This window comes from Auxenochlorella protothecoides (genome assembly GCF_000733215.1).
Source record: "Auxenochlorella protothecoides strain 0710 unplaced genomic scaffold scaffold82, whole genome shotgun sequence".
NCBI classification, from domain to species: Eukaryota; Viridiplantae; Chlorophyta; class Trebouxiophyceae; order Chlorellales; family Chlorellaceae; genus Auxenochlorella; species Auxenochlorella protothecoides.
The window spans coordinates 52,291-66,949 of NW_011934215.1; the positions used below are offsets into that span (position 1 = coordinate 52,291).

Below are 14,659 nucleotides of genomic sequence, written 5' to 3' on the forward strand. Positions count from 1 at the left end.
CCCCGTTAACCAAGCATGGCTGCGAGGGTCTGCCTTCACCCGAGCAGGTGCACATCTCCACGCCCACCTTTTGATCAAAGGCGTTCGGGTTCCGGATCAGGATGGCCTCGCGCTGCTGCTGCACAGCACCCCTGCGCCGGAGAAAGAGGGTAGACTTTGGTAAAGTAGGGCCGAAAGCAGGCAGCCGAACTTGCAGTCCCCAGCGCGACATGTTCGAACACACTCGTTGCAACGATCCCCGCGCGCGCCAGAGGGGGTACCGAGAAGGGAGCACACGACAGCCCGTGCCAAAGAGCTTCCTGGGTGGGTGGCACCTCCCCAAGTGCCTGTTCACAGCACCCACCGATTGTCTTCCCGGTTGGCGCAGCTGACGCAGGTGCAGGCGGGTCCGCAGAAGCCGTTGCCCGCGAAGCAGTCGCAGTAGAGCTTGAGGCACTTGGACTTTTTGCAGTTGCACTTCCGCGCGCTGCAAGGCAGGACGTGTGGGAAAGCAGGGCTCATGTGGAAGAGGGGTGCACGTGCATCTGGATACGGCAAGGCGGGCCGCTGAAAACCGCGCCGAGGGCGTCAGAAGACCACGGCCCAGCACCAACAACCTACCCTGTTGGGAAGGGGAAGAGCGAGGACAGCGCCTCGCCCATACCCTCCGAGGCTCCGTCCGCGGTGCCGTCTGGCGAGCATCGGTCCCCTTGGGACCGGCCTGCTGCGGGGTGTAGATGGGCGGAGGGTGCATCAGGCACGCGGCACGCTGCGCCGACCTAGGCCTGCGACTGTGCCACCCTTCCCCCTCGGCGAATGCACAGGCGAGAGGCCCTGGGAACACATCCTCGCGGAGGGCTTGGCGTCGAGGTGGGCCTCGTGGGCGTGTGGGATCCATCCCCTCTCATCAAACCACCCCCACTCCCTCCCAGCCCCTCACACCTGATGCAGCCTGCACGCGCCGGGGGGCGGCGGCGATGCCGGCCGCCCGCGCCGCCGCCCGCGACACGGCCGACACGCCGGCCGCGGCCGCGCGCTGTGCCCTGCCCGCCGAGCGCAGGCAGGGCAGGGGCGCGGAGGCGCCCAGGGGCATGCCCTCGCCCTCGTCGCCGCGGCGACGGCCGGCGCCCGCCCCCCGCGCGCCCCCCATGGCCTCCAGGATGGCGGCCTGGGAGGCGGCGCGAACCGCGGGGCTGTCCAGCAACCGGCTCTGGCGCTCGGTGGGCGGCGCGGGGGCGGAGAGGTGGCGCGAGAGGCTGGCCACGGCCGCGGCCTCCGCGCCGCTGCCCTCCCGCCGCAGCTGCGTGATGGGCAGCAGGGCCGGGCCGGCGGTGCCGCGCCCTCCACGCGCCAGCGACACGCAGGCCGGCGACTGCGGCAGCGCCATGTGCACCAGCGCCGCGGCCTCCTCGCGCTCATCCTCGTCGCTGGAGGCGGCACGCGGCGGGGGGAAGGCGGGCGCCGCGCGGCGCGGCGTGAAGGCCGGCGTCGCCTCGGGGCCAGGGCCCGCGCCCTCCACGTCGCTGGCCGACCGCGACCCCGGCTCCGGGCCGGGCATCAGCCGCTCGAGGCCGGGGGAGATGGGCCGCGCGGGCGGCGCGGCCGCCGGGTGCCGCGGCGTGCGGTGCCCGTCCCCCTCCTCGTCCTCCCCCCCCCCGCCCTCCCGCTTGACGCTGGCCTGGCTGGGCAGCGAGGCGTCCTGGCGGGCGGGGGACGGTGGGCCGCCGGGCGCGGCGCGGAGGCCGCCCTCGCGCGGCTCGTGCGATCCGGGGGCGGCTGCCGCGCCATTGCCCCCCGGCCGCTGCATGCCGGCAAAGGAGAGCTCGCGCCGCGCGGCCGGCGGGGTGGCTCCGAAGAGCGTGGGCGCGCCGGTGCTGGCGGTGCTCTCGCGGCGCAGGGGGGACGCGCGCGACGCGTTGTCGAAGAGCGCCGCGAAGAAGGAGCGGCGCGGGGGCGGGCTGGCCAGCCGCGGGCCTGCGGGGGCCGAGCTGTCGCCGTGGCGGGAGGCCAGCGGGGGCGCCGGGCGGCGGCTCGGGGAGGTGCGCTGGCGGTGCGGGCCTGGGGAGGCATGCTTGCTCGGAGACTCGAGGAACAACTGGGGTCGGGGGGACTGCGCGGGGGGGTTTTGGGGGGGCGAGCTCTTGGAGATGTCGCGCAAGGGGGCCGTGGGGGTGGCATAGCGGGTGCCTGTGAACGAGCAGGCAAGCCCAGAGCTCGGTGTCGTGCTCATCTCAACACCCCCACCCTGCACATGAGGGGGAGCTCTTTGCGCTCGAGAGGTTGGGCAGGCGAGGATTGGGCGGGGGGGCAGGCATCCAGGAATGCCCTCCTAGACCGCATTCGCACCTGGTAGAGGGAGTGGTGCGATGCCAGCCAGGATGACTTGTCCCCGGGTGCACTCTTTGCGGGGGTCATCCCAGTACCGTACAGGTCTGGGAATGTGTGCAGGGGCAGCGAGACAGGGTGGGGAATCATTCCTTCATCCTGGCACCTTGCCAATGAAGCTGCCCCTAGCTGGAATAGGGCATCCATCTCTCGACACGGTAGCAGTCTTGAGTCCAGCCCTAGACCCCGCGCCTACCTATTCGAGTCGTGCTCTCGCCCGCACAGCTCAGAGAGTCGTCGCAATGGCTGCGCAAGGCACAGCACGAGGCTGGGAGTGACGCAACAACATTGCAAGGAGGCCGGCCGAAGGCAGTGTGCGCGGTGTCTTCTCCCTGTCCAGCAGGAGGCTCAGTGCTTTGCACAACCCGGTGCCTCACCTGGCCCCCCCCTGCCCCCCACCCACCCACCTGGAGGGCCCTCTGCCGAAGCCGAAGCCTGCTGGGCCCGGGCTGCTCAGAGGTTGAAAGGCTCCGAAACCATCGCTGTGATTGCTGCGAGGCGGAGAAATGGCAGGCAGCTGGCACACGAAATGCGTGTACGGGGAGGGCTCCGCCTGCGCATGGAGGGAGGTCGGATGGGATGGGCGGGAGGCGGGGGAAGCTCGCACCCGACCATGAGCCAGGCTGCGTCACGAGCCTGCGCCTTGCACCATGGCATTGCATACACCATATCTAGTACCTCCATGGTAATGGGTTTCGCCCGTCGAGGCTGCTCCGGCGTGCGAAGGGGGTCGGCCTCGGGGATGCGAGCCATAGCGCCCCCCGCTGCTGGTGGGTGCTCCAGGCGCAGGCTAGCCCGACGACACCCGATTGCCACGCCTTGGGAGCTCTTGGTTCAGATCGATGGCTCCAGGGCCCGGTTCCACGCCGTCGGGGTCACGCAGGGTGCTCCATGGGTCGAGCCCGCAGCACGATGGAACACCACACTCGATGCTGGATGCCGATTTGGGCTGCCACTGCTTGCTGGATTAGTGCCGGTGTGGGCTCTGGGTCACCGCGGTCGCGACGCGCGTGGGAATTCAAATGTGGGTGCTCGTCGGGAGGAACATTTGGGATGGGGAGCCACACCTTCGTCCCCGGGAATTCCTGGGCGCTGGAGACATATCCAGCGTGCTCCTCTTTCTTCCCGACTCACCCTGTCGGATCTCCGGGGTGCAGATTCAGGGACGCACGAATTTGCCTACGAGCGGGGATGCGAATGCCCACTACATATAAGAACAAATTGAGTGCGATTACTGAAGCAAGAGCGCCAAGCCCGGAGGACAATGCCGACATCCGCGGTGCGTCCTGCATGGAGTCACGGGAGCGTGGTTTATTTGCCCCACTCCATTCCCCCCCCGATTGATCAGGAAGACACACCTCACGCTCTCTTTATCCGCCGCAGATGAATCTTGCTGGATCCGTGTGTGGTGCGGGTCGGAGGGCGTCGATTGCGATGGTGCCCGTCGTCAGCAGCGGGTCCTCGATCTCTGCGATCCACGCCAGTTCCCGATCCGCGGCTCAGCGCCAGCCCGGGCAGCCACGGCACACTCGCCTGGCGGTGCGCTCCCAGGCCGTGGCCTCACCACCCGCCACCCGTGGCACCAGCTCGGGCAGTGCGAAGTTGGGCTCCAAGGAGACCCAGAAACCCACAGCCATCATCACGGGGGCGTCCTCCGGCCTGGGCCTGAATGCTGCCAAGGCACTCGCTGCCACAGGAGACTGGCACGTGGTCATGGCGGTGCGGGACTACAGCAAGGTGGGTGTGATGAGAACACGTCCCTCTGTCGTGGCACAAGGTGTCATGGGGGTGATTGCATAGGGGTGATTCCATGGGAGGGTTGCGAGGGGAGACTGACTGACTCCAGATGCTCTGGGCGAGGCGGCACACAGAGGAGCTTACTATTGGTCCCACTTCTATGGCATCATTGATTCTTTCCTTGTGCTTTGGACTATGTTTTTGGCAGCTTGCACCATGTTGAAGACGCCCTTCGCTGCTCCTATTCTCGCACATGTGTCGTTGAAAACCCACCTGAATCCCTCTCCCTCCCTTCATGCCCGCCCAGGCTGCCCGCATGGCCCGTGAGCTGGGCATCCCAAGGGACTCCTACTCCATCCTGCACCTGGACCTGGCCTCCCTCGACTCCGTGCGCGACTTCGTGGAGAGCTTCCGCGCTTCGGGCCGGCGACTGGACGCGCTGGTGGCCAACGCGGCCGTCTACCTGCCCACCGCCAAGGAGCCCACTCCCACCGCGGACGGCTTCGAGCTGTCTGTGGGCACCAACCACCTCGCGCACTTCCTCCTGGTCAACCTGCTGCTGGAGGACCTGAAGGCCGCGCCCAAGAAGTCGCCCCTCCCCGCCCCCCGCCTCGTCATCGTCGGGTCCATCACCGGCAACACCAACACCCTGGCAGGGAACGTCCCCCCCAAGGCGGACCTGGGAGACCTCAGCGGGCTGGAGGCCGGGGTCAAGGTGGGCCAGGCCTCGCCCATGATCGACGGCGGCGAGTTCGACGGGGCCAAGGCCTACAAGGACTCCAAGCTCTGCAACATGCTGACGGTGCGGGAGCTGCACCGCCGCTACCACGACTCCACGGGGATCACCTTCTCGTCCCTGTACCCCGGGTGAGGAGGCCAGGGTGGAGACAGGGTTATGACAGGTGCCGCTGGGCCCTGCAGAGATACGGCTGGGATGTGAGACCTCCAGAAGGATGGCCTGCCTGCACAAGAACACCCCTTTTGTCAAGCTGCCCACAGCAGTGAATGCATGTACTAGGGTAGCATCCACCTGCGCCATGCTCTTGGTGACAGGGCCCTTGTTTTCCATCTCTCACTCATACTCATGACTCCCACCCTCTGCAGGTGCATCGCTTCATCAGGCTTGTTCCGGTCCCACTACGGCCTGTTCAAGACCCTGTTTCCCCTCTTCCAAAAGTACATCACCAAGGGGTATGTGAGCGAGGAGGAGGCCGGCAAGCGATTGGCACAGGTGCGCCTTCTTGCTCAGATTGGGCATTTGTTGAGTGGGAGTAGGAAGGGCCACCCAGTTTTTTGGGGGGGCCATCCATCGAAATTATGACGGATTTCACATGTTCTTGAAAGCCCCAACAATGATCAGGCGCAATCAGGACCGGCATAGTCCGCTGCACCTTCTCGGTGGATATGGGATGATTATCGCAGTGAGTTGCCCAATCAGACAGCCTGACTCTGTTCCGTTCATGACCTCGCAGGTCATCAGCGATCCTGCACTGGGCAAGTCTGGCGTGTACTGGAGCTGGAATAACGACACTGGGGCATTTGAGAATGAGGTGGGTTTCAGGAAGCTGCCTTTTGGCGGTGGATTGCGATCTGGTTGCTGTACTGACTAACCAGAAGTCGATGGCTTGTTGCATGTCGAGCATTGTGTGTGAATGGCATCCGCAAGCGGCAAATGAAGGTGCATGACATGTGTTCAGTGCATTTCATTGGAGTGGTCTTCCTCATCTACCCTCCAGGTGTCGGGCGAAGTGGCCGACGGAGAGAAGGGCCGCCGACTCTGGGAAGTCTCTGAGCGCCTGGTGGGACTGGCCTGAGGAGATGATGGAGTGGAGAATCCCATCCCCCTGATTTCATGTCCCATGGTTGGCTGTTCTTCACGGGGATCACATTTCCAGTGCATACTGCAGCATCAACCGCACTGCGATGGTGAGTGCGCCATAACGCCCAGCATGGATGCAGGCCGATCCCACTGCAGCCAAGAATTCGATGTGTGCTTGTCCTTGCATGCCTCTCCCTGAACCTCTGCCCCTCACATGTTAAGAAGGGTTCTTCCAAGGTCAACAACCGCAGCGCATTCTTCAGTGAACCAATGCGAAGAGCAGGAGTGTTGCCGGGCAGGCTTCCTTCAGCGTGTCCTTCACAGATGTGGCAAGGCGCAAGTTTGTGTGCGGCAATCCCGTCGCAAACCCCAGTATTACCTACAGGCACGATTGACATGGAATGAGGAAAACAACGCAGCATCGTAGAATGTCAATCTGTCATGTGCCGAATGCCCTGTCCCCAGCATCTCCGAGACCAGGGATGATGAACCCCTGCTCATTCACTTCGGCGTCGATGATACCTGTGGGGGAGGGATCCGTTCACAATTTGACGGCGGCAGAGCTCTACGTCAGCATCAGACTGCCCCACATCCGCTCCCCTTCCCTCGGCCAAAGCAGCACCTGGGGGTCTGATCAGACAGTGGCGGCCGCCCATACAGGCAGGCACTGACATTGTTTGACCCTGGGTTGCTATGCTGTCCCTCCTCACACGTGGCGCAGCACTTCCTGTGCCGCCGCGCACTGCCCTCCATCCCTCACCAGTGTATATCTTGAGGCCCACAAACTTGTCGGCCAGGAGCTTGAGGGCCGGCGGGGCGCAGACAGCGCTGACGATGCGGATCATGCCGGGCGCCGCCCCCCGATCCACCAGATCCTGGATCACTTGCCGCATCGTGCCTCCTGTGGGATGGGGACACCCGGGATTGAGCGCAGGGGGTGGGGAATGGGCCCCTCTATCCCCCCATTTCCCCATTCCCATGCCTTGCTGCCTTGCCTGTAGCCAGCATGGGGTCTGTGACAAGGATGCGGTCCTCGGGTGTGAAGCTGGCGGGAAGCTTGTTGAGGTAGGGCGTGGCGACCAGCGTCTCCTCGTCACGGCGGTACCCCACGTGGAAGGTCTGGGAGGAGGGCAGCAGGGTCGCCGCGCTCTCCAGCAGCGTCAGGCCGGCCCGTAGGATGGGCACCACCTGGCGTAATGGTTGTGGGGGTCTGCACATGATAACCCTGGCAGCAGCAGCCAGCTGTTCATTTCTCGGTTGCCAAAGTCCACCGCCCCTCCAGGAGCGATTAACACAGCCAGGGGCAGCTGCAGGGCCTCGGGAAGGCCCGGCCACTCGCAGGATCCCACCTTCACGGGCTGCCCGGGGTCGATGAACGTCACTTCTGCGGTGCCGCATGGCGTCGCCACACTGCCCTCCAGGGTGGGCAGCCAGTCCCTGGTGGCTTCGTAGATGAGGAGGCGGCCCAGCTCGGCCAGCGCAGCGCGGAACATGGGGGGCGGGCTGGCAGCGTTGCGCGCCACGGCCACCCAGTGGGACACGAGGGGGTGGGGGGGCACAAATACCTGGGGATGGAGTGCATGGGGGGAATCAGGGCAGTGCACGCCCGTGGTCGGCGGCTTGGAATGCCCGCACGACACGAAAGCCTGTGTGAGACTGCACACAACTGGAAGCACGACACTCGGCAACGCGGTGAGCGGGGCGAAGGTCTGCATGAAGCAGGGAGGCACGCTCGCGTGCCATGCAGGCCGCACTCGTCAGATGCCTCCTGGGGGTCCCTGCACTCCACACCAGCGTCTGTTGGGTCTTCAGGTTCGATGACTGGCAAACTGTGCGCGCATGGCGATGCGCGATTCTGCCAGGGGCCCCTCTCCTCAGAGCAGAGGCTCGGAAGAGGAGGGAGGCATTCATGCCGCTCTTCGCACTCACAACCCCTGAGGCATGTCCCAGCAATGGAGTTGGAGCTGACGCTGTGTTACAATCGTACATTCTTGCGAATACTTTGGCTGATGATATCTGAATCGAATACTGGGCGTGGTTACCTCCGCAATTCTCCCATCCCCGTCACCTCGCCATCCCCGTCACCTCGCCATCCCCGCCCATGTCGGGAAGGTGACGTACTCGTCTTTCTGCCCTACACGCCCTTTACAACCGGGTTGTGACCTTCTTTTGGTCAGCCAAACTCCAGCCTATTGGAATGGCGAGGACAAGGTGTTGCAATGGAGCACAGGATGCCATATATACCCCTCAGCCAGGTGCATGGGTGCACCATGCCGTCTTCAGCATGCACTAAATGGCGAGCCCCAGGAAGCAACGATGAAAGCGGCATTTGTAAACGCAGCTGGACCCATTCAACAGGGACACTGAGGAGATCAGAGGCATCCGTTGCACCCTGGCGGGGCCAGGACAGGTGTAGGCCTGCCACCAAAACTCCTATGTACCATTGCACCGCGGCTTCCCAGCAAAGCCCGGCTTGTCGATACCTTTGAGGAGACAGTGGCAGAGGTCGCTGGCCTTGGGCTCATACAATGCGTTGGAGTCCTTGCGACGAAATCGGCCCTCCTCCAGGAGACACTGGGAAGAGGAATTGGTGATGGTGGAGGGCATGGTGCAGGTAGCCTGACGATTGATGAGTCCCCCGGGTAGATCAGGACAGGAATGAAGTCACCAATGTCGGAAGTCCAGGAGGTGGCGGTCGGAGCTGCAGGATGGGGCATCAGGCGCAGCGCTGGCGGCATTCTGTATGTCAAGCATCTCTGAGATGTTACCCAGAGAGGGAGGGCGGCCTCCTTATTGGGTTTCATTGTAAGCAGCCACTTCAGAGCCTGGTGATCAGTGGGGAACACTATTCAGGACATGGCGCTCTCGATGCAGGGCCGCCGTGAGTTGAGGCGTACTCAGCGGCGGCCTCGGGTTCGTGAATCGCAAACTTAAATCCAGAGGGGAGGAGGGGGGCAGGAGACGAAGGTGGTGGGGTGGTCGGCATCGGAGTACTTCTGTATGAGCATAGTGTCCACGTCGTCTGCCTCGAGGGCATCCGCCAGAAAGTCGGCAGCTCGGATCGCAATGATGCAACGGTGGTCACGGAGGCGAGTCTCGGGTGCGGGCGGAGGAAGGGGCGTGTCCAAACCGGGAGTCGACGGCGGACGTTATTGAGTTGTTACGACGAACGAGTTTCTCGCAAGGTGACGGCGAGTCTCGGCAAGAGGTGTCTCTTCTGGCAGGGCGGGGGGCGGCGAGCGGGGTTCTCAGGACTGCGACGCAGGTGTGCAAGCGCTGAGAACTGCACAGCGAGATACAAGGCCGGCTCAACATGAGAAGGAGAGAAGGTCTCAAGGACGGAGCAGCGGTGTGGTCGATGATCGTGTTCCGAAACCAAGTGTAACAGCAGCGCGGACAGGCCGAAGGTGGCGCAGGTACGAGGGCTTCCTGCCCTAAGGCTCTCTCGGAACCGGTCTGTAGCAATACCTACGCCATACCAGCAGGATGCTCACTGAATGACCAGGTTAAGGTGTTGCAACGCAGTACAGTGTGTGTGCGGTACAGCTAGCCAGGGGTAGGTGCCTCTCACTCCCAAGGAGCCACGCCACGTACCGCTCCCGAAAGAGGAGGGGGAATGACGAGTGTCCGCAGCGGAAGCCGGAGCCTGAGGAGGCCACGATGCCCATAAGGAGTTGCCAACGCAGCTGAACCAATACGATTTGATGGACTGAAAAGGTCGACCCCTGGACGTGGGTGTTATGCATAAGGCGCAACGTACCGTTGCCCAGAGACCCCAGCTAAGATTCTCACGGATTTCGCACGGGTGACCCCTTACTACAGCGGAGCAGCAATGAAGTCCAATTCTTTTCAGTCATGGAGGATGTTCTTGCTGACAGTCTGGCTTGAGGTCGAGCAGGGAGGGTGCATCGCCGCCCTCGCCTGCTTGCTGCTGGGCCTGGCTGTCGCGTGGACCTCTCGCCTCCGAGGGTCTCCCGGACTCCCACAACCGCCAATTATTCCTGGGCTTCCCCTTCTCGGGAGTGTTCTGGCACTGGGTCGGAGAGGTTCAAAGTTTATCGCTGCCTGTCACGCACAGGTACGGGTGCGGTGCGGTTTCATGTGGATTTTCGTCGCTGACACCCACCTGCGACGGGCTTCATGGCACACCGCCCGCAACCCTATGGCGAGCGATTACTGGTGCCATAGACAGAGGAACTGAACCTTGCTTCCATCATGTTGTCCCTCGCAGTATGGGGACGTGTTCACCCTCAGGGTGCTCGGTCAGAAAATGACCTGGCTCCTGGCACCCGAGGCATATGCCCCCTTTTTCACGGCCCCAGAGGATCAAATAAGCTTTGGACCCGCTGTACAACAGGTGCGCATGTTGGCTCCCGGCTCATGAAGTTTCAGCCTGTCATGGAGACTGGAGTCCGGTTGTGCATACTCAGAAGTTGTGCTGGATGGGGGCCATGGGAACCAACCATTCCCCATTGGCGCAAACTGCTGGGCTGCATTGTGCCCAAGGGCACGGGGTTGGCCTGTCGGTCTCCCGCCTTTGGCAAATGGCTGCACTCTCGCCCCTTTTCCAATTCATGGCCCATTCCCCATCCCCACAGTTCACGGACCGGGTCTTCGGGCTTCCTCCTCAGCACTTTGTTGGCAAGCACGGGCTCATGCTGCGCACACTGCGGTGGCAGCTGGTCCCAGGCACGCTCCCAAACATACTCCACCCCCTTCACTCCTTCCTGCGCCGGGAGCTGGAGGTCAACCCCCTGCGTGGCCGGGTAGGGTGCGGAGTAGCATGGGGGGGGTACCATGCCGCTGTGCTGCCCGAGCTCGCCGCCATGGCCACGGGCCCGCTGACTCCGTCCCCCGTGGGGACCCCCCCCCCCCCCCCCCCCCCCCCACCAGGTCGATCTCTGTAAATATATCCAGGACATCACTTTCCGCAGCTCGGTGAGCACATTCTTTGGGTCCAGCTTCCTTGAGGAGGTCGACGTCGCCTCGCTGCTGCAGTCTTTCCAGACCTTTGAGTCGGGTTTCGAGATGGCTGCCTCGCCGGTGCCACTCTGCCTCCAGTGGCCCTTCCTCCGGGCCCGATCAAGGCTGGTGGAGACGTTCCGGTGAGCGTGGTGGCCCTGGTCCATCGCTGGAGATGGGCTTGCCAGCGGTGGCCAGCCTGTGTGAGGTCCCAGAGGCCATGACTGGCAGCCAGCCTGAACCCACAGCCGGCAGAGCAGGCACCACCTCAGACCCAACTGACCAGCTGGCCCCCCTCCATCCTCGCTCCTTGCAGGCAAGCGCTGCTCAGGGACAGCATCGGCAAGGGGACGGTGGTGAAGAGGCTGATTGATGACGTGCAGCTGCCCGACAGCTGCACACCCAACATGATGCTGTGCTTCATGTGGGCGTCTCAGGTGAGGAGAAGGGGATGAACCTGGGCGATCCCAAGGCAGCGATGGGTTGGGAGCTTGATTTCATAGAGCCTCGCGCCGGGTCGCAAGCCCGCGATGTCTAATCGAAGCATGGAGGGGCTCCTACGCCCACTGGGCCTGATGACTTTCTCCGCATGCCCAGCATCCCCCCCCCCGCCAACCTCTTGACCCGTCACTCCCCCCACATGCACGCAGGCGAACGCCACTCCCACGGCCTTCTGGACGCTTGCGTTCCTGCTGCTCCCAGAGAATGCTGCATATCGGGAGCGCGTGGAGGCGGAGCTGCATGCGACGCGCTCCAGCACCGACCCCCAGGTCGATCTCTGTAAATATATCCAGGACATCACTTTCCGCAGCTCGGTGAGCACATTCTTTGGGTCCAGCTTCCTTGAGGAGGTCGACGTCGCCTCGCTGCTGCAGTCTTTCCAGACCTTTGAGTCGGGTTTCGAGATGGCTGCCTCGCCGGTGCCACTCTGCCTCCAGTGGCCCTTCCTCCGGGCCCGATCAAGGCTGGTGGAGACGTTCCGGTGAGCGTGGTGGCCCTGGTCCATCGCTGGAGATGGGCTTGCCAGCGGTGGCCAGCCTGTGTGAGGTCCCAGAGGCCATGACTGGCAGCCAGCCTGAACCCACAGCCGGCAGAGCAGGCACCACCTCAGACCCAACTGACCAGCTGGCCCCCCTCCATCCTCGCTCCTTGCAGGCAAGCGCTGCTCAGGGACAGCATCGGCAAGGGGACGGTGGTGAAGAGGCTGATTGATGACGTGCAGCTGCCCGACAGCTGCACACCCAACATGATGCTGTGCTTCATGTGGGCGTCTCAGGTGAGGAGAAGGGGATGAACCTGGGCGATCCCAAGGCAGCGATGGGTTGGGAGCTTGATTTCATAGAGCCTCGCGCCGGGTCGCAAGCCCGCGATGTCTAATCGAAGCATGGAGGGGCTCCTACGCCCACTGGGCCTGATGACTTTCTCCGCATGCCCAGCATCCCCCCCCCCGCCAACCTCTTGACCCGTCACTCCCCCCACATGCACGCAGGCGAACGCCACTCCCACGGCCTTCTGGACGCTTGCGTTCCTGCTGCTCCCAGAGAATGCTGCATATCGGGAGCGCGTGGAGGCGGAGCTGCATGCGACGCGCTCCAGCACCGACCCCGCGGCCAGCCTGGTGGACCTGGCCTGCTCCCGGAGTAGCGCGCTAAACAAGTGCATCGCGGAGACCATCCGGCTGCGGGCCCCCTCCATCGACGTGCGGATCGCGGCCTCGGACGTGATGCTCCGACTCCCAGGCCGGGAGGGCCTGCTGCTTGAGAAGGTGGGTGCTGGGTGGTGGGATCTGCTCGGGTCTGGTCCCCGTGAGGTGCCGGGGGCAGCAGACGACAGCGATCGCGCTGGCGCCTGGGCCGGCAGCGCCTGGGCCGCTGGCACAGTTTGCAAGGTCTCTGCCCCACCGCGGCGGCGGGGGTGCACCTCCTGCTCCCTGACCCGTCATGGGGCACTGGTCATGTTCCATGCAAGGCCCCCTGCTGCCGCCCGACTCCGCTTCATCTCACCCAATGCCTGCCGTGGCCCACCGCGACAGGGGTCTGTGCTGGCCACATCCCCCTTTGAGAGCCACAGCGACGAGAGGCTGTATGGGCCGGATGCCCGGCACTACAATCCGGACCGGGAGGGCATGCTCCTGTGCGGGAAGACGGCACTGCACTCCAGCATCTTGGGCGTCGGCGGGGTGGCGGGCCTTGCATTCGGGGGCGGGAAGTACAGGTGAGGGGGAGCCGGGCCGAGATTTAGGGGCACATGGATGCGGACGGCCATTGCCTCTGTGCTCGGCGTCCTTACCGCCTGACAGTCTGACTGGAGTTTGCATCCCGGTCCGTGCCTGTACAGGTGTCCAGGGCGCTACTTTGCGGAGGCGGAGGTCGCGCTGGTCGTGGGCATGATCCTGCTGTCCTGCCCGACGCTGGCGCGGGACAACCTGCAGCAGCAGTGGGAGGGGGGGATGGGGGATCCCCATGGATGCCTCCCTGCCCCCGACTTCCGAAAGCTGCTTGGGATCAAGGTTCCCGCTGCTCCCTGCTGGGTCTCAGCAAAGGAGAAGGGTTGCTGGTATGGGCCGGCAGTGCCCTGAAGAGGAGCGCCAAGCTTGCTCATTGCTTTGTCCTTTTTCCACCCGTACTGATCTTCTAGTCAGGGTCAGCACTTACACTGCTCTTGGTAGGCCCAGCACATGTTTCATTCCACACTCCAAGGCGCTTGGAAGAATTGTCCACGGTGCCTTCGCAACGATTGTAACCGGCTGCAACTCTGCCGAGTCTCCCACGTGGACCTGCGTGGTCGAAAACCCAGTACACTCCACGACAGACATCCAAGGGCTTCGTGCGAGTCCCTTCGTCCTAAAATTGTCTTCGTCGATCTGGCTCGGGCATGTGAGATCGAGTTTCGGGATGTCGTCGCTCGCCAGGCAAGTCTCGGGCTGGTCTCGCGGTAGCAGGACTATCAAGACTGCCTTCAGGGTCAGCAGTGCAAGAGCAATGTGTCCATCTCCTCCTCAAATAATGCTTTATCTATTCTCATCCACGCAGAGATCGTCGGGCCCCTCTGTTTGGAGCGAGCTCTGCCCCGCAGGTGAGGGGGGCCTCACCAACACCGCTGGGCTGGTGGGGTTTCGGTCGTTGTACGCCAAAACTTCAGCATTCACGGCGTCCCGTGCAGGCTGTGGATCCGGAGTCCCTCGAGAAGGAGAATGATCGCGACATTGCAGCCCTTGGGGATCGCGTAGGCATGCTGAGGAATGTGAGTGGGACTCGCAGTTTCTGCTGGAGGAGGTTGAGCGGCAGGCCCAGTTCTCTGAGGTGTGAGCCCCGCCAGATTCCCAACACATGCTTTCCTCCGCAGATAACAAGCGGCATTCATGCAGAGGTGGAAGAACACCATACTGTGCTTGATAACATGGTGAGGAACGACAAGAGGCCACACATTGGCACAGTGATGTGCTGACATGGCCTCGAGGTTTGTATACAGATATGTACGAGGTACATGGTCTTCCAGCTGTTACCTTTGCAGCTCACGCTCTTGCACCATCCTCCCCACTCTGCAGTCAATGAGCATGAGCGGGATACAGCTGGGCCTGAGAGCATCTGCCAACAAGTTTAAGCAGGTGAGAGCTTGATGTTGCGGGGCATTGTGGAATGAAAGGGATCCCGGTGCTTGCAAGCCGGGCTTACGACATCAACAACGCTCCACATTGTACTGCGTCTGTGACTTGCAGGTAATGAATGGACCCCAGGGACGAAGCTACATCCTCTACGGTGGAGTCTTTGCTGTTGT

General features: G+C 63.3%; 6 protein-coding genes across 6 annotated transcripts in view; 3 read left to right on the forward strand and 3 right to left on the reverse strand.

Moving 5' to 3' along the window:
* F751_6099 (Lin-54-like protein) overlaps positions 1-1,366 on the reverse strand; it is a gene marked incomplete at both ends in the record, with an annotated part of 3,648 nt that extends 2,282 nt beyond the window's left edge. The window contains 5 exons of the mRNA XM_011399732.1: positions 68-131; positions 344-466; positions 601-700; positions 922-931; positions 1,166-1,366. Coding sequence (XP_011398034.1) covers positions 68-131; positions 344-466; positions 601-700; positions 922-931; positions 1,166-1,366 — 498 coding nt within the window. The remainder of the gene's footprint in view (positions 1-67; positions 132-343; positions 467-600; positions 701-921; positions 932-1,165) is intronic.
* Positions 1,367-3,798: 2,432 nt separating this feature from the next.
* F751_6100 (Protochlorophyllide reductase, chloroplastic) lies at positions 3,799-5,915 on the forward strand (the record flags this gene model as incomplete). The annotated part of the gene is made up of 5 exons (XM_011399733.1): positions 3,799-4,101; positions 4,409-4,968; positions 5,206-5,332; positions 5,574-5,651; positions 5,838-5,915. 5 exons carry the CDS (start codon positions 3,799-3,801, stop codon positions 5,913-5,915), a joined length of 1,146 nt encoding a protein of 381 aa, XP_011398035.1.
* Positions 5,916-6,359: 444 nt separating this feature from the next.
* Positions 6,360-6,813, reverse strand: F751_6101 (Uracil phosphoribosyltransferase, chloroplastic; the record flags this gene model as incomplete). Its single annotated transcript, XM_011399734.1, has 2 exons — positions 6,360-6,442; positions 6,681-6,813. The coding sequence occupies 2 exons, from the start codon at positions 6,811-6,813 to the stop codon at positions 6,360-6,362; spliced, it is 216 nt and encodes a 71-aa protein (XP_011398036.1).
* Positions 6,814-6,874: 61 nt separating this feature from the next.
* On the reverse strand, positions 6,875-7,909 carry F751_6102 (Uracil phosphoribosyltransferase; the record flags this gene model as incomplete). The annotated part of the gene is made up of 3 exons (XM_011399735.1): positions 6,875-7,108; positions 7,270-7,485; positions 7,850-7,909. 3 exons carry the CDS (start codon positions 7,907-7,909, stop codon positions 6,875-6,877), a joined length of 510 nt encoding a protein of 169 aa, XP_011398037.1.
* Positions 7,662-7,940, forward strand: F751_6103 (hypothetical protein; the record flags this gene model as incomplete). Its single annotated transcript, XM_011399736.1, has 1 exon — positions 7,662-7,940. One exon carries the CDS (start codon positions 7,662-7,664, stop codon positions 7,938-7,940), a length of 279 nt encoding a protein of 92 aa, XP_011398038.1.
* Positions 7,941-10,190: 2,250 nt separating this feature from the next.
* F751_6104 (24-hydroxycholesterol 7-alpha-hydroxylase) lies at positions 10,191-13,460 on the forward strand (the record flags this gene model as incomplete). The annotated part of the gene is made up of 9 exons (XM_011399737.1): positions 10,191-10,277; positions 10,519-10,691; positions 10,855-11,025; positions 11,199-11,319; positions 11,533-11,864; positions 12,038-12,158; positions 12,372-12,647; positions 12,915-13,096; positions 13,220-13,460. The coding sequence occupies 9 exons, from the start codon at positions 10,191-10,193 to the stop codon at positions 13,458-13,460; spliced, it is 1,704 nt and encodes a 567-aa protein (XP_011398039.1).
* Between the last annotated feature and the right edge of the window lie 1,199 nt (positions 13,461-14,659).